Below are 19,582 nucleotides of genomic sequence, written 5' to 3' on the forward strand. Positions count from 1 at the left end.
TAGCACATGTGTGTGTTTGTAATAATTTTAAACCTAGTTTATAAGGTGTTCTACTCACAATAGAATTTAGAAATTTTCACTCAAGAACAAGGATGTTTTCTGCTATATAAAAAGTTAAAAAAGTGAAATTCCACCCCTAAATGCATTTTTCCCTTTAACGCTACCTTAAGTTGTAAGTTAAGATATGTAGTTTGAAGCATGTGTGTGCGCCCGCATAGGTGTGAATGTCACTGTATGATTTCTTTGCACATATAGGCACCATGTTTAATTTTACTGAATGTAGTAGTTCACTGTCAATTTTGAATAACACAATTACATTACATATTCCCATGAGTTCTCAAGTTTAAGAAACACATTAAGTTTGAACATGAACATTTAGAGAATCTCAGAAGTATAGCTCCATAACTGCTTTTACTGAAACAAAATGACCACCAGTTTGAGTTTGATATGCGTTAAGGTCCCATAAACTTCAATGTACATACCAAGTTTAAACAAAATCTGTCTAAGCATGACTGAGATCCAGATCTCAGATCTGTTACAGCAGAAATGCTTGATTTTGATGAATTTTCAGTACAAAAATAGCTGCCATTTTGCCATCTTGAATGGGATCATAAAACGAATGGATGCTCATATGAATTTTGAATGTGTTCGGACCAGGCATGTTCAAGATACAGGTGGACACACACGCACAGTGGTCAAAACAGAAGTCTAAAAATGCCCAATTAAATACTAGCAGATTAGCATTTCAACTGCAATATTTGATATTGTGCTAATGAAAATAATAAAAAAAATATGGCTAACGTGAAACGATGGAAATTTGCGAAAACCATGTTTCTTCACTTTATCCTGTATTACAGCCTTGTTATAGACATTAGAATAACACTGAGCAGTGATGGAGGTGAACAAAAATATCTTTACACAGCGTTCAGTTTAAACAGCAGGTTTACACAGAGTTCAGTTTAAACAGCAGGTTTACATAGAGCTCAGTTTAGACAGCAGGTTTACACAGGGTTCAGTTTAGACAGGTTTACTCGGGGCTCAGTTTAGACAGCAGGTTTACACAGGGTTCAGTTTAGACAGGCTTACTCAGGGCTCAGTTTAGACAGCAGGTTTACACAGGATTTAGTTTAGACAGGTTTAAATAAGGTTCAGTTTAGACAGCTTGTTTACACAGGGCTCAGTTTTAGACAGTAGGTTTACACAGGGCTCAGTTTAGACAGCAGGTTTACACAGGGCTCAGTTTAGACAGCAGGTTTACACAGGGCTCAGTTTAGACAGGTTTACACAGGGCTCAGTATAGACAGCAGGTTTACACAGGGCTCAGTTTAAACAGCAGGTTTACATAGAGTTCAGTTTAGACAGCAGGTTTACACAGGGTTCAGTTTAAACAGCAGGTTTACACAGGGTTCAGTTTAAACAGCAGGTTTACACAGGGTTCAGTTTAGACAGCAGGTTTACACAGGGTTTAGTTTAGACAGCAGGTTTACAAAGGGTTCAGTTTAGACAGCAGTTTTACACAGGGTTCAGTTTAGACAGGTTTAAATAAGGTTCAGTTTATGTTTACACATGGCTCAGTTTAGACAGCAGGTTTACACAGGGCTCAGTTTAGACAGCAGGTATACACAGGGTTCAGTTTAGACAGGTTTACTCAGGGCTCAGTTTAGACAGCAGGTTTACACAGGATTTAGTTTAGACAGGTTTAAATAAGGTTCAGTTTAGACAGCTTGTTTACACAGGGCTCAGTTTTAGACAGTAGGTTTACACAGGGCTCAGTTTAGACAGCAGGTTTACACAGGGCTCAGTTTAGACAGCAGGTTTACACAGGGCTCAGTTTAGACAGGTTTACACAGGGCTCAGTATAGACAGCAGGTTTACACAGGGTTCAGTTTAGACAGCAGGTTTACACAGGGTTCAGTTTAGACAGCAGGTTTACGCAGGGCTCAGTTTAGACAGGTTTACACAGGGTTCAGTTTAGACAGCAGGTTTACACAGGGCTCAGTATAGACAGCAGGTTTACACAGGGTTCAGTTTAAACAGCAGGTTTACATAGAGTTCAGTTTAGACAGCAGGTTTACACAGGGTTCAGTTTAAACAGCAGGTTTACACAGGGTTCAGTTTAAACAGCAGGTTTACACAGGGTTCAGTTTAGACAGCAGGTTTACACAGGGTTTAGTTTAGACAGCAGGTTTACAAAGGGTTCAGTTTAGACAGCAGTTTTACACAGGGTTCAGTTTAGACAGGTTTAAATAAGGTTCAGTTTATGTTTACACATGGCTCAGTTTAGACAGCAGGTTTACACAGGGCTCAGTTTAGACAGCAGGTTTACACAGGGTTCAGTTTAGACAGCAGGTTTACACAGGGCTCAGTTTAGACAGGTTTACACAGGGCTCAGTTTAGACAGCAGGTATACACAGGGCCCAGTTTAGACAGCAGGTTTACACAGGGCTCAGTTTAGACAGCAGGTTTACACAGGGTTCAGTTTAGACAGGTTTACTCAGGGCTCAGTTTAGACAGCAGGTTTACACAGGATTTAGTTTAGACAGGTTTAAATAAGGTTCAGTTTAGACAGCTTGTTTACACAGGGCTCAGTTTTAGACAGTAGGTTTACACAGGGCTCAGTTTAGACAGCAGGTTTACACAGGGCTCAGTTTAGACAGCAGGTTTACACAGGGCTCAGTTTAGACAGGTTTACACAGGGCTCAGTATAGACAGCAGGTTTACACAGGGTTCAGTTTAGACAGCAGGTTTACACAGGGTTCAGTTTAGACAGCAGGTTTACGCAGGGCTCAGTTTAGACAGGTTTACACAGGGTTCAGTTTAGACAGCAGGTTTACACAGGGTTCAGTTTAGACAGCAGGTTTACACAGGGTTCAGTTTAGACAGCAGGTTTACACAGGGTTCAGTTTAGACAGCAGGTTTACGCAGGGCTCAGTTTAGACAGCAGGTTTACGCAGGGCTCAGTTTAGACAGGTTTACACCGGGTTCAGTTTAGACAGCAGGTTTACACAGGGCTCAGTTTAGACAGCAGGTTTACACAGGGCTCAGTTTAGACAGCAGGTTTACAAAGGGTTCAGTTTAGACAGGTTTACACAGGGTTCAGTTTATACAGCAGGTTTACACGGGGTTCAGTTTAAACAGCAGGTTTACACAGGGTTCAGTTTAAACAGCAGGTTTACACAGGGTTCAGTTTAAACAGCAGGTTTACACAGGGTTCAGTTTAAACAGCAGGTTTACACAGGGTTCAGTTTAGACAGCAGGTTTACACAGGGTTCAGTTTAGACAGCAGGTTTACACAGAGTTCAGTTTAGACAGCAGGTTTACACAGGGTTTAGTTTAGACAGCAGGTTTACAAAGGGTTCAGTTTAGACAGCAGTTTTACACAGGGTTCAGTTTAGACAGGTTTAAATAAGGTTCAGTTTATGTTTACACATGGCTCAGTTTAGACAGCAGGTTTACACAGGGCTCAGTTTAGACAGGTTTACACAGGGCTCAGTTTAGACAGCAGGTATACACAGGGCCCAGTTTAGACAGCAGGTTTACACAGGGCTCAGTTTAAACAGCAGGTTTACGCAGGGCTCAGTTTAGACAGCAGGTATACACAGGGTTTAGTTTAGACAGCAGGTATACACAGAGTTCAGTTTAGACAGCAGGTTTACACAGGGCTCAGTTTAGACAGCAGGTTTACACAGGGCTCAGTTTAGACAGCAGGTTTACAAAGGGTTCAGTTTAGACAGGTTTACACAGGGTTCAGTTTATACAGCAGGTTTACACGGGGTTCAGTTTAAACAGCAGGTTTACATAGAGCTCAGTTTAGACAGCAGGTTTACACAGGGTTCAGTTTAAACAGCAGGTTTACACAGGGTTCAGTTTAAACAGCAGGTTTACACAGGGTTTAGTTTAGACAGCAGGTTTACAAAGGGTTCAGTTTAGACAGCAGTTTTACACAGGGTTCAGTTTAGACAGGTTTAAATAAGGTTCAGTTTATGTTTACACATGGCTCAGTTTAGACAGCAGGTTTACACAGGGCTCAGTTTAGACAGGTTTACACAGGGCTCAGTTTAGACAGCAGGTATACACAGGGCCCAGTTTAGACAGCAGGTTTACACAGGGCTCAGTTTAAACAGCAGGTTTACGCAGGGCTCAGTTTAGACAGCAGGTATACACAGGGTTTAGTTTAGACAGCAGGTATACACAGAGTTCAGTTTAGACAGCAGGTTTACACAGGGCTCAGTTTAGACAGCAGGTTTACACAGGGCTCAGTTTAGACAGCAGGTTTACAAAGGGTTCAGTTTAGACAGGTTTACACAGGGTTCAGTTTATACAGCAGGTTTACACGGGGTTCAGTTTAAACAGCAGGTTTACATAGAGCTCAGTTTAGACAGCAGGTTTACACAGGGTTCAGTTTAAACAGCAGGTTTACACAGGGTTCAGTTTAAACAGCAGGTTTACACAGGGTTCAGTTTAGACAGCAGGTTTACACAGGGTTCAGTTTAGACAGCAGGTTTACACAGAGTTCAGTTTAGACAGCAGGTTTACACAGGGTTTAGTTTAGACAGCAGGTTTACAAAGGGTTCAGTTTAGACAGCAGTTTTACACAGGGTTCAGTTTAGACAGGTTTAAATAAGGTTCAGTTTATGTTTACACATGGCTCAGTTTAGACAGCAGGTTTACACAGGGCTCAGTTTAGACAGGTTTACACAGGGCTCAGTTTAGACAGCAGGTATACACAGGGCCCAGTTTAGACAGCAGGTTTACACAGGGCCCAGTTTAAACAGCAGGTTTACACAGGGCACAGTTTAGACAGCAGGTATACACAGGGTTTAGTTTAGACAGCAGGTTTACACAGGGTTCAGTTTAGACAGCAGGTTTACACAGGGTTCAGTTTAGACAGGTTTACTCAGGGCTCAGTTTAGACAGCAGGTTTACACAGGGTTCAGTTTAGACAGGTTTACACAGGGCTCAGTTTAGACAGCAGGTTTACACAGGGTTCAGTTTAGACAGGTTTACTCAGGGCTCAGTTTAGACAGCAGGTTTACACAGGATTTAGTTTAGACAGGTTTAAATAAGGTTCAGTTTAGACAGCTTGTTTACACAGGGCTCAGTTTTAGACAGTAGGTTTACACAGGGCTCAGTTTAGACAGCAGGTTTACACAGGGCTCAGTTTAGACAGCAGGTTTACACAGGGCTCAGTTTAGACAGGTTTACACAGGGCTCAGTATAGACAGCAGGTTTACACAGGGTTCAGTTTAGACAGCAGGTTTACACAGGGTTCAGTTTAGACAGCAGGTTTACGCAGGGCTCAGTTTAGACAGGTTTACACCGGGTTCAGTTTAGACAGCAGGTTTACACAGGGCTCAGTTTAGACAGCAGGTTTACACAGGGCTCAGTTTAGACAGCAGGTTTACACAGGGCTCAGTTTAGACAGCAGGTTTACACAGAGTTCAGTTTAGACAGCAGGTTTACAAAGGGTTCAGTTTAGACAGGTTTACACAGGGTTCAGTTTATACAGCAGGTTTACACGGCTCAGTTTAGACAGGTTTAAATAAGGTTCAGTTTAGACAGCTTGTTTACACAGGGCTCAGTTTAGACAGCTTGTTTACACAGGGCTCAGTTTAGACAGCTTGTTTACACAGGGTTCAGTTTAGACAGCAGGTTTACACAGGGTTCAGTTTAGACAGCAGGTTTACATAGGGTTCAGTTTAGACAGGTTTACACAGGGTTCAATTTAGACAGGTTTACACAGGGTTCAGTTTAGACAGCAGGTTTACACAGGGTTCAGTTTAGACAGCAGGTTTACACAGGGTTCATTTTAGACAAAGCAATCATACTTGCACATTATATAGCCATAGAATTCTTAAATGTGATCCCCTAAGTGGTAGTATAAAATGAGATTTCCTAGGACATATCTGAACTCACCTTGCTCTCTTTGTGTGATCCCCTAAGTGGTAATATAAAATGAGATTTCCTAGGACATATCTGAACTCACCTTGCTCTCTTTGTGTGATCCCCTAAGTGGTAGTATAAAATGACATTTCCTAGGACATATCTGAACTCACCTTGCTCTCTTTGTGTGACCCCCTAAGTGGTAGTATAAAATGACATTTCCTAGGACATATCTGAACTCACCTTGCTCTCTTTGTGTGACCCCCTAAATGGTAGTATAAAATGAGATTTCCTAGGACATATCTGAACTCACCTTGCTCTCTTTGTGTGACCCCCTAAGTGGTAGTATAAAATGAGATTTCCAAGGACATATCTGAACTCACCTTGCTCTCTTTGTGTGACCCCCTAAGTGGTAGTATAAAATGAGATTTCCTAGAACATATCTGAACTCACCTTGCTCTCTTTGTGTGACCCCCTAAGTGGTAGTATAAAATGAGATTTCCTAGGACATATCTGAACTCACCTTGCTCTGTTTGTGTGACCCCCTAAGTGGTAGTATAAAATGAGATTTCCTAGGACATATCTGAACTCACCTTGCTCTCTTTGTGTGACCCCCTAAGTGGTAGTATAAAATGAGATTTCCTAGGACATATCTGAACTCACCTTGCTCTCTTTGTGTGACCCCCTAAGTGGTAGTATAAAATGAGATTTCCTAGGACATATCTGAACTCACCTTGCTCTCTTTGTGTGACCCCCTAAGTGGTAGTATAAAATGAGATTTCCTAGGACATATCTGAACTCACCTTGCTCTCTTTGTGTGACCCCCTAAGTGGTAGTATAAAATGACATTTCCTAGGACATATCTGAACTCACCTTGCTCTCTTTGTGTGACCCCCTAAATGGTAGTATAAAATGAGATTTCCTAGGACATATCTGAACTCACCTTGCTCTCTTTGTGTGACCCCCTAAGTGGTAGTATAAAATGAGATTTCCTAGGACATATCTGAACTCACCTTGCTCTCTTTGTGTGACCCCCTAAGTGGTAGTATAAAATGAGATTTCCTAGGACATATCTGAACTCACCTTGCTCTCTTTGTGTGACCCCCTAAGTGGTAGTATAAAATGAGATTTCCTAGGACATATCTGAACTCACCTTGCTCTCTTTGTGTGACCCCCTAAGTGGTAGTATAAAATGAGATTTCCTAGGACATATCTGAACTCACCTTGCTCTCTTTGTGTGACCCCCTAAGTGGTAGTATAAAATGACATTTCCTAGGACATATCTGAACTCACCTTGCTCTCTTTGTGTGACCCCCTAAGTGGTAGTATAAAATGAGATTTCCTAGGACATATCTGAACTCACCTTGCTCTGTTTGTGTGACCCCCTAAGTGGTAGTATAAAATGAGATTTCCTAGGACATATCTGAACTCACCTTGCTCTCTTTGTGTGACCCCCTAAGTGGTAGTATAAAATGAGATTTCCTAGGACATATCTGAACTCACCTTGCTCTCTTTGTGTGACCCCCTAAGTGGTAGTATAAAATGAGATTTCCTAGGACATATCTGAACTCACCTTGCTCTCTTTGTGTGACCCCCTAAGTGGTAGTATAAAATGAGATTTCCTAGGACATATCTGAACTCACCTTGCTCTCTTTGTGTGACCCCCTAAGTGGTAGTATAAAATGACATTTCCTAGGACATATCTGAACTCACCTTGCTCTCTTTGTGTGACCCCCTAAATGGTAGTATAAAATGAGATTTCCTAGGACATATCTGAACTCACCTTGCTCTCTTTGTGTGACCCCCTAAGTGGTAGTATAAAATGAGATTTCCTAGGACATATCTGAACTCACCTTGCTCTCTTTGTGTGACCCCCTAAGTGGTAGTATAAAATGAGATTTCCTAGGACATATCTGAACTCACCTTGCTCTCTTTGTGTGACCCCCTAAGTGGTAGTATAAAATGAGATTTCCTAGGACATATCTGAACTCACCTTGCTCTCTTTGTGTGACCCCCTAAGTGGTAGTATAAAATGAGATTTCCTAGGACATATCTGAACTCACCTTGCTCTCTTTGTGTGACCCCCTAAGTGGTAGTATAAAATGAGATTTCCTAGGACATATCTGAACTCACCTTGCTCTCTTTGTGTGACCCCCTAAGTGGTAGTATAAAATGACATTTCCTAGGACATATCTGAACTCACCTTGCTCTCTTTGTGTGACCCCCTAAGTGGTAGTATAAAATGAGATTTCCTAGGACATATCTGAACTCACCTTGCTCTCTTTGTGTGACCCCCTAAGTGGTAGTATAAAATGAGATTTCCTAGGACATATCTGAACTCACCTTGCTCTCTTTGTGTGACCCCCTAAGTGGTAGTATAAAATGAGATTTCCTAGGACATATCTGAACTCACCTTGCTCTCTTTGTGTGACCCCCTAAGTGGTAGTATAAAATGAGATTTCCTAGGACATATCTGAACTCACCTTGCTCTCTTTGTGTGACCCCTTAAGTGGTAGTATAAAATGAGATTTCCTAGGACATATCTGAACTCACCTTGCTCTCTTTGTGTGACCCCCTAAGTGGTAGTATAAAATGAGATTTCCTAGGACATATCTGAACTCACCTTGCTCTCTTTGTGTGACCCCTTAAGTGGTAGTATAAAATGAGATTTCCTAGGACATATCTGAACTCACCTTGCTCTCTTTGTGTGACCCCCTAAGTGGTAGTATAAAATGAGATTTCCTAGGACATATCTGAACTCACCTTGCTCTCTTTGTGTGACCCCCTAAGTGGTAGTATAAAATGAGATTTCCTAGGACATATCTGAACTCACCTTGCTCTCTTTGTGTGACCCCCTAAGTGGTAGTATAAAATGAGATTTCCTAGGACATATCTGAACTCACCTTGCTCTCTTTGTGTGACCCCCTAAGTGGTAGTATAAAATGAGATTTCCTAGGACATATCTGAACTCACCTTGCTCTCTTTGTGTGACCCCCTAAGTGGTAGTATAAAATGAGATTTCCTAGGACATATCTGAACTCACCTTGCTCTCTTTGTGTGACCCCTTAAGTGGTAGTATAAAATGAGATTTCCTAGGACATATCTGAACTCACCTTGCTCTCTTTGTGTGACCCCTTAAGTGGTAGTATAAAATGAGATTTCCTAGGACATATCTGAACTCACCTTGCTCTCTTTGTGTGACCCCCTAAGTGGTAGTATAAAATGAGATTTCCTAGGACATATCTGAACTCACCTTGCTCTCTTTGTGTGACCCCTTAAGTGGTAGTATAAAATGAGATTTCCTAGGACATATCTGAACTCACCTTGCTCTCTTTGTGTGACCCCCTAAGTGGTAGTATAAAATGAGATTTCCTAGGACATATCTGAACTCACCTTGCTCTCTTTGTGTGACCCCCTAAGTGGTAGTATAAAATGAGATTTCCTAGGACATATCTGAACTCACCTTGCTCTCTTTGTGTGACCCCCTAAGTGGTAGTATAAAATGAGATTTCCTAGGACATATCTGAACTCACCTTGCTCTCTTTGTGTGACCCCCTAAGTGGTAGTATAAAATGAGATTTCCTAGGACATATCTGAACTCACCTTGCTCTCTTTGTGTGACCCCCTAAGTGGTAGTATAAAATGAGATTTCCTAGGACATATCTGAACTCACCTTGCTCTCTTTGTGTGACCCCTTAAGTGGTAGTATAAAATGAGATTTCCTAGGACATATCTGAACTCACCTTGCTCTCTTTGTGTGACCCCTTAAGTGGTAGTATAAAATGAGATTTCCTAGGACATATCTGAACTCACCTTGCTCTCTTTGTGTGACCCCTTAAGTGGTAGTATAAAATGAGATTTCCTAGGACATATCTGAACTCACCTTGCTCTCTTTGTGTGACCCCCTAAGTGGTAGTATAAAATGAGATTTCCTAGGACATATCTGAACTCACCTTGCTCTCTTTGTGTGACCCCCTAAGTGGTAGTATAAAATGAGATTTCCTAGGACATATCTGAACTCACCTTGCTCTCTTTGTGTGACCCCCTAAGTGGTAGTATAAAATGAGATTTCCTAGGACATATCTGAACTCACCTTGCTCTCTTTGTGTGACCCCCTAAGTGGTAGTATAAAATGAGATTTCCTAGGACATATCTGAACTCACCTTGCTCTCTTTGTGTGACCCCCTAAGTGGTAGTATAAAATGAGATTTCCTAGGACATATCTGAACTCACCTTGCTCTCTTTGTGTGACCCCCTAAGTGGTAGTATAAAATGAGATTTCCTAGGACATATCTGAACTCACCTTGCTCTCTTTGTGTGACCCCTTAAGTGGTAGTATAAAATGAGATTTCCTAGGACATATCTGAACTCACCTTGCTCTCTTTGTGTGACCCCCTAAGTGGTAGTATAAAATGAGATTTCCTAGGACATATCTGAACTCACCTTGCTCTCTTTGTGTGACCCCCTAAGTGGTAGTATAAAATGAGATTTCCTAGGACATATCTGAACTCACCTTGCTCTCTTTGTGTGACCCCCTAAGTGGTAGTATAAAATGAGATTTCCTAGGACATATCTGAACTCACCTTGCTCTCTTTGTGTGACCCCCTAAGTGGTAGTATAAAATGAGATTTCCTAGGACATATCTGAACTCACCTTGCTCTCTTTGCATACAGTAATGCAGAATGTGGATTTATCATAATGGCTTCTGTAAACATCTGAATAGCTTCATCCAAATTTCCTGAAATACAAAAATATGATCTTTGTGTATTTGATTCATTATAAGCACAAATCACAATTTATACACACTCAGTTGTTGTTATAATACCCTGGTAATCAACAAACACAACTACATTTGTTATCAGTGAAAGGAATAATATAATATTATGAAGCAGAATCCAACATAATTAGTTAGATGTGAATGCTCAGGAAGACGAACATAATGTAATGACTCACCATCTGTCATGGCTGCCATGGCAACATTACGCTTTTCCTGGGCTTCTTCCTCCATTTCATCAGTTACCTGAATAAATACAAGGCAATGGCAGATGATATTATAATCATTTTTGATATGTCTATCACAATGATTTATTTTGTTTACACGATAAATACAAGGCAATGGCAGATGATAATATAATCATTTTTGATACGTCTATCACAATGATCTATTTTGTTTACAGGATAAATACAAGGCAATGGCAGATGATATTATAATCATTTTTGATACGTCTGTCACAATGATCTATTTTGTTTACACGATAAATACAAGGCAATGGCAGATGATATTATAATCATTTTTGATACGTCTATCACAATGATCTATTTTGTTTACACGATAAATACAAGGCAATGACAGATGATATTATAATCATTTTTGATACGTCTATCACAATGATTTATTTTGTTTACACGATAAATACAAGGCAATGGCAGATATTATAATCATTTTTGATACGTCTATCACAATGATCGATTTTGTTTACACGATAAATACAAGGCAATGACAGATGATATTATAATCATTTTGGATACGTCTATCACAATGATCTATTTGGTTTACAGGATAAATACAAGGCAATGGCAGATGATATTATAATCATTTTTGATACGTCTATCACAATGATCTATTTTGTTTACACGATAAATACAAGGCAATGACAGATGATATTATAATCATTTTTGATACGTCTATCACAATGATTTATTTTGTTTACACGATAAATACAAGGCAATGGCAGATGATATTATAATCATTTTTGATACGTCTATCACAATGATTTATTTTGTTTACACGATAAATACAAGGCAATGGCAGATGATATTATAATCATTTTGGATACGTCTATCACAATGATCTATTTTGTTTACACGATAAATACAAGGCAATGGCAGATGATATTATAATCATTTTTGATACGTCTATCACAATGATCTATTTGGTTTACAGGATAAATATAAGGCAATGGCAGATGATATTATAATCATTTTTGATACGTCTATCACAATGATCTATTTTGTTTACACGATAAATACAAGGCAATGACAGATGATATTATAATCATTTTTGATACATCTATCACAATGATCTATTTTGTTTACACGATAAATACAAGGCAATGACAGATGATATTATAATCATTTTTGATACGTCTATCACAATGATCTATTTTGTTTACAGGATAAATACAAGGCAATGGCAGATGATATTATAATCATTTTTGATACGTCTATCACAATGATTTATTTTGTTTACAGGATAAATACAAGGCAATGGCAGATGATATTATAATCATTTTTGATACGTCTATCACAATGATCTATTTGGTTTACAGGATAAATATAAGGCAATGGCAGATGATATTATAATCATTTTTGATACGTCTATCACAATGATCTATTTTGTTTACAGGATAAATACAAGGCAATGGCAGATGATATTATAATCATTTTTGATACGTCTATCACAATGATCTATTTGGTTTACAGGATAAATATAAGGCAATGGCAGATGATATTATAATCATTTTTGATACGTCTATCACAATGATCTATTTTGTTTACACGATAAATACAAGGCAATGACAGATGATATTATAATCATTTTTGATACGTCTATCACAATGATCTATTTTGTTTACAGGATAAACACAAGGCAATGGCAGATGATATTATAATCATTTTTGATACGTCTATCACAATGATCTATTTGGTTTACAGGATAAATACAAGGCAATGGCAGATGATATTAATTATTATAATCATTTTTGATACATCTATCACAATGATCTATTTGGTTTACAGGATAAACCCCATGTAATTTGACACATCTGACAGAATCAAGTTGGCATCTGAAATTGGATTGACATTGGATTTAAACAAAAATAAGTATTTTCACCAAGTTCAGCACATTCACATTTATTTCTAATAAATTAAATATTTGTCACAAATGTGGCATAATCTAATAACCACTATGGTTTCCAAATTATAGAAAGGAAAGAGGGAGGGCAGAAACTTGTACTAATGGTATTTTAAAATGTCTGTAGCTTAGACCTTGAATTCCCCATAGTCTCTCTTGTAATTAATGTGACACACATAAATAAATAAACATGTAAAATTCCAGTATCAGATTCACAAAATATTACTCAAACATTTTTGGGGGGTAGATTTTTTGCATCTGGAATTTGCATGCTCCCATGTGACATCTAGAGATCCCCACTTTAACCAGAATCTGAAATATTTAATCTTGTAGATTCATTCCCGTTTTATCACTTGCACTCACATTATTATTATTTATCAATATATTGACATGTCAACTTAGCTGGAGTGCAATAAGTTGACCCAGTAGGCATCTCAAAATCACTGGGACCATCCTGGTGACTCTACTCACTAATTAAAATCTGCCAAAAGTCTGAGAAAACCATGAGAGTTTGGAGTCCAAGATGTGGATCCTCCTTAGAGCAAGGTAGATGCATAAGCCAAAGAACATGCATATCACCAGCATTTTGCACACAACAAATAAAATAATCAGAGTTGAATAGGGACTGTCAGGTTGCTGATTTTATTGGCACAGGAGGATGCTAATTTCCCAACTAGCGAATATCGGTAAAAGATAAAAATGAACTCAGCTGTTCAACCAGCATAACAAATTTGAACAAGCAGCCTCTTGGCTGAGATAGCTTTGCACATTTCAATTAAAGATATTATATTCCAGTCAAAAATATTACTTTTTACCAAAAATATTCATAAAAATTAGAGAATCGAAGATATCATCACAAACTGAACAAATCTGAAATATTCACCTGAGGTACCTATATGTATAATATCAAAGCAATCATACTTGCTGTTTTCAAAAAAAGTCAAGAAAATATCACTTTTTACCAAAAATATTCAGAAAAATTTAAAGATATCATCATGAAATAAACCCATACATTTTGTATACATCAAATACAAAGCAATCAGAGTTTTAGTTTTCGAGAAGAAGTCGAAAAAGTAAAAAGCAGACAGATAATCATTTGTATGATAAGCTCTGCTGGATAAATTGACAGTAGAGCTAAATAAAATTGGCGATGCACATCTGAAGAAGCAACCTGACGGTTGAAATAGCTCTGCTGTCAAGCAAGAACATTGTGGTGGCCAAGTCGAGCAACATACACCCATTCTTCTTGAAAACTGCCAACTTAATACCAAGTATCAAAGCAATTGAGCTGGTGGTTTTCAAGGAGTTGTTGAAAATAGCATTGTTTATCAAAAATAGAGAATTGGAGATGTTGTCAAGAAATGAACAAATCAAAGAGAGGTTCACCCAAGGTACCAACATACCAAGTATTGAAATTGATTTTTCATGACTAAATTGGACACAATTCAGTCAATAACGAACTGATTAAAAAACAAACAATAACATACGCATATCAACTAATATAATCTTTCATTGTATCACTCAAGCATGTATGAGAAATGAATTTGCAAAACCATGTAACCAAGTCATGCAGTCCCTGTTAGTTATCAAATATAAAATATATAGTTTTATTTAAAATAATATGGTTGTAACATAAACATGATAGAGATATGGATCCAGGAACTGATTTTGTTAACATTACAATGATTGACATTCAGTAATCCTGTATCTGATCACCAAATGAGTTATTGTTTTAAAAACAAAATGGGCACCAGTCGTCCATTTTGAATACATCTGTTTTTTAATTTGCATAATAAATAGCATATGATTTACATAATTTATTCATGATGTCTGTACATTATTTTAATTTTTCATAAACTGCTTTATATACATTTGTACACTATATTACTTTTAGTTTTATAATTTAGAATGAAACACAAGTCATGGCTTAAATCAGTAAATAAGAAAATCAATATTATTTGTGTAAAAAAAGTGGCGCAATAAGTAATGGAGAATTCTTGGTTAATTGACAACAATAAGTGAACTGTATAAAATATCCCTGGCTGTAGTGTAAACTGATTGAAAAATACTTGTGGCAGCTTGTATGTTACCTCAATTAATATGGATCTACCCAGAATGCAGTATTGCAGTTGGTCGACATAGCGTTATGGTTAGAGTGCCCTCAATGGCAGACAGGCTAAAGTCTGTGAATAGGGTAGGCCAAAGGTCACCAGCCATGATGGAAAGCAAATTGAACTTTTTTGACGTCAAGTTTTTGTGGCCTTACGTAAAGCAAAATTTTTGTTACTGTAGAATACTTTATTTTCGCTTGGAATTTATTTTTGCTTTTTTCGCTGAAGGGATGATTCCGTGAGAATAAAATCCAGCAAATATACTTTTTTCCCTATATTTCACATTAAACTCATCAAAAAACAGTGAAAATACATTCCAAAAAACCCTTTTAGCAAAAATTAATTCCAGCAAAAATAAAGTATTCCACAGTATTTCATAGATGATTTAATCATTAGTACTTTCATAAAAAATTTGTTTTTAACATTGGAATCTGCATTTCTTCAAAGGATTTTTATTTTCAGTCGGACATCGGTCGTGATGCGATTGGTAAGGTAGCATAGAGACTGAATTTGTGATGTTTTACAGATTCCTATAAACCAGTTACAATGGAAAAGCACATTTTTTTTTCAATTTTCAATAATCTTTTCTTCAAACATTTTATTTTTGCTATCGGCCGTGGCATGAATTATGTAAATAAACCAAACCTTTCAAAGAGTACATGTCAACCCAAATAAACTTAACAGCCATTTGACTTCCGTTACATTGGTTATTGTTTATGGCTGTTTATGAACAGTGAGAACGCATCTCATAGAACAATAGCTGCGGAAATCGTAGACAAAGGTAAAGGTGCAAAAATAAAGCATGACGGTAATGATTTTGAGTGTGGCTGTGATAGATGTTTGTATCCTGCGGAGAATACTGTATGTCATGATGTATAATATATAAAATTTGAACATAACTACAAAATGGCCACCAGTAAGCCATTTTGAATCGATCTGAAAAACAAAATGACGTGCATCAAGGACCAATAATGTCTAATGTATGTACCAATTTTGAAGGAAAATATATATTATGATTCAACAAGTCATTGTCAATGACACATCCCCGTTCCGTTCATATTTGAGTGACATATACATTCAAAGCAGATCATGACCAAAATCCCAGACCACTTTCAGTGGTCTGATCCGAAATGCACCTGCATATGTACAACACATTGTATGATGTGTGTGAAGTGTGGTCTTGATCGGTTCAGGCATGCCTGAGATATGGATGCTGAACTGTATTCAGTTAAAACCCTATTTGGAAAACAAAACAACGTGATTCAAGGTACCATAATGTACAATGTATGCATGAAGTGTGAACTAAATTCACCCATGGTGAATATGTGCAATTTTGACGAATTTGTGACCTTAAAAGGACTGGCCCAAATGCACAGGCATATGTATGATATAATGTATGATGTGTATGTGAAGTTTGAACTTGATCTGTCCAGGCATGTCCGAGATATGGATCGAAAACTAAATTCTTTAAAACAAAATGGCCACCAGTCGGCCATTTTGAACTTGATCCGAAGAAAAATAGGTGTGCATCAAGCTTATATTATGTTTAATATATGCACTAAATCTGAACAAAATCCATTCATGCATGACTGAGATCCAGTTCCCGAATTGTGAAAATACGTGATTTTGATGCATTTTTTGGCCTTAAAATGGCCATCATTCAGCTATTGTTATGCGGATCATGAAACAAATACACATATCTATTTGTGACATGATGTACCATGTGTGTGTGAAGTTTGAACTTGATCAATCCAGACATGTCTCGGATACAGATCCAGAACCAAATTCTTTAAAACAAAATGGCCGCCAGTCAGCCTTTTCGAACTTGATCCGAAAACAAAAATGACGTGCATCAAGGTCCTATTATGTTTAATGTATGTACCAAATTTGAACAAAATCCATCCATGCATAACTGAGATCCAGGTCCGGAATGGTGAAAATGTGCGATTTCAATGCATTTTCGGCCTTAAAGCGACCGCCATTTGGCTATCGTTAATGAGATCATGAAACAAATGCACATACATATTTGTGACATGATGTACCTTGTGTGTGTGAAGTTTGAACTTGATCAATCCAGGCATGTCTCGAATACACATCCAGAACTGAATTCTTTAAAACAAAATGGCAGCCAGTCGGCCATTTCAAACCCAATCCAAAAAAAAAAATGACGTGCATCAAGGTCCTATTATGTCAAATGTATGTACCAAATTTGAACAAAATCCGTCCATGCATAACTGAGATCCGGAATGGTGAAAATGTGCGATTTTGATGCATTTTTGGCCTTAAAATGGCCGCTATTCGGCTATCATTAATCGGATCGTGAAAAAAATGCATGTGCATATGTCCCATATAATGTGTGATGTATGAGTGAAGTTTGAACTTAATAGGTCCATGCATGTTCGAGATACAGGTGATCACGGACGCACGGGCGCACACAGGGCAAAACATAAGTCCCCGTTTTCGGACTACGTCTGAACGGGGACTAATAATATAAAAGCATACATCCTGGCCTAAAATGAAAATAGCTTATTTGTTAAATTATAGAACATACATTTGCGAATAGTTTTCCCACACTTGAGTAAATAGGTTTTAAACCAACAAACCAAAACAAACAAATAAAAAAAATTATGCATGTCAGATAATACTTACTCCGATTTTAAAATAACATTCACTAGTTTTTATGGACATTAGCTCAAACGATCTTTTTACATATATATTTATCAATCGTTTATGTACATGTTTCACATTAAGTACAAGACAGACAATGGTGAATACAAGGTTGTAGAAATGAACATTTTAAAATATCTACAGGGTATAGAAAGAGTTTTGATCGATTTGGCGAATCTGATGCTGTAGAGAAGTGAAATAAATGCAACAAACTGCTCACTGATGCTATCATCGTTTTTAGATTATGTCACATTGTGACAATACATAATTTATTGGCAACAATGAAGAATTTGATAATTCTAGTTCACCTCTGAATGTGTTAAAATTAAAATGCAAAGTTTTGGTATACTTTGAATCTGATGCCAATCCGATTCCAAACTGATGCCAATCCGATTCCAATGCCAACTTCACACTGCTACATCTTACCATTAAAACCCAGGGAAACTGATTTAGCTTTGAGAGCTCTGGTAAAATCACATCTCTAATAGAAGTGCATATATGCCAACAATTTTCTATTTTGAATGATAGAACATTAAAATAAGAATTATTTTGGCAATAGACAAAACGCTATCATTTCTATAAGTATGTGTGTTAGTTACTGATAGAGAAAATACAGGATCTATTGAAGGAATAAGTGTTCTATTACCTCTAACTGATCATTCCCCATCGGTTGAGGGTCATCTGTGTCCGGTTCAATCACTCCTTCATTGTCTATGTCTGGTAAAAACAAACATTGAGAATTCTCAATTCACAGAAAAGTGTCAATATGGTGTGGATATACTCCAGTGGGAGGGAGGGAGGGAGGGACCGACTGATTGCCCAAATACTCCCCCTGCTCCCCCCAAAAATATAGTGTGGATATACACCAGTATAATACATACAATTAGTGGTGATAATTCAACTAGAAACACCAAGAACAAGCTGAAAGTCAATAAGCTAATTAAAATGTACAGATTAATTTAAAAATCAAAGAAAGCTTAGAAAGAACTCCCGTGTGCTGAGAGAGTATTGGAGACACAGTAAAAATTAATTTAAAATTAGGCAGAGGGTTCTTTAAACCCGCCTATTCACATAGTTCATACCCACCATAGACTCTGGTCAGTCAAAATGACTATTTTGAACTGTAAGCATTAATCAGAGATTCTACCAATGACTGAGAGATAAAATCTAGGTCAGGACCCCAATATTTTTGTCCCTTACATCACGAACCACGTGACCGAGGTAATGTGGCGACGCCACCTCACCTTGACCTTCACTCCGGTTCCTTTCTCTCCGCATCGAGTACTAGACCAACGCTACGGAAAGAGTGAGGTGGTTGGGGGGACCCGAAGTCTGTGGCGGGTATGAACTATGTGAATAGGTGGGTTCGGAGCCTAAATTCACTACGTTCAATTACCCACCAGTCAAAATGTCAGAGTCAGACGCCGATAGGTGGCGGGTTCTCCGAACAGAAAATGATGAGTCTTTTTTTTCCCAGTCTGGGATGATACACTCTACAACTACCACTCATCACCTAGCTAAGACCTCAAAAGAGGGTGGTGTCTTTCCTTGCCTGTGCTGTCCCCGGAGAAAAAAAACCAAAAATGATGCTACGGTGACAGGGTTCAGTGTGCTTGAGAAAGCTAGACCCAAAGCCAATTCAGGGGGTAGTATGCTTTTCGAAGTAAGGACCGAAACAGTTTATTATAGACCTCTAATACAGTATTATGGACCTCTAATACAGTCGCAGTAATCCAACTGGTGATGGAAGTCGGGGAGGCTGGCCTATCCTGCATGCCTGGGCCATAACACAAAAACATGTGTCCTGATCCTCCGGGCCGACAATATTTGACAGCCGGGGGATGACGATCAGCTGAGGATCGTGTTCAGGGATTTGGTTCTTGGCGAGAAACCCGATTCGTGTCTTTAGCACAACTTGATTGTCCACACTCATCCAAGAAGGACGCCTACCTGAGGGGAGGGCCAGTAGGAAGACTGTTTTCCATGTCAAAAATTTGTGTGGTGCTGA

The 19,582-nt window shown here is 38.2% G+C and overlaps 1 protein-coding gene across 1 annotated transcript in view; it reads right to left on the minus strand.

Moving 5' to 3' along the window:
• Positions 1-19,582, minus strand: part of LOC100367290 (putative protein FAM10A4) — a 68,242-nt gene that overhangs the window by 32,260 nt on the left and 16,400 nt on the right. The window contains exons 4-6 of the mRNA XM_085498162.1: positions 18,221-18,291; positions 10,837-10,903; positions 10,537-10,621 (exon numbers count right to left, since the gene is read on the minus strand). Coding sequence (XP_085354288.1) covers positions 10,537-10,621; positions 10,837-10,903; positions 18,221-18,291 — 223 coding nt within the window. The remainder of the gene's footprint in view (positions 1-10,536; positions 10,622-10,836; positions 10,904-18,220; positions 18,292-19,582) is intronic.

This window comes from Saccoglossus kowalevskii, chromosome 4 (assembly GCF_978046115.1).
Source record: "Saccoglossus kowalevskii chromosome 4, keSacKowa6.1, whole genome shotgun sequence".
NCBI classification, from domain to species: Eukaryota; Metazoa; Hemichordata; class Enteropneusta; family Harrimaniidae; genus Saccoglossus; species Saccoglossus kowalevskii.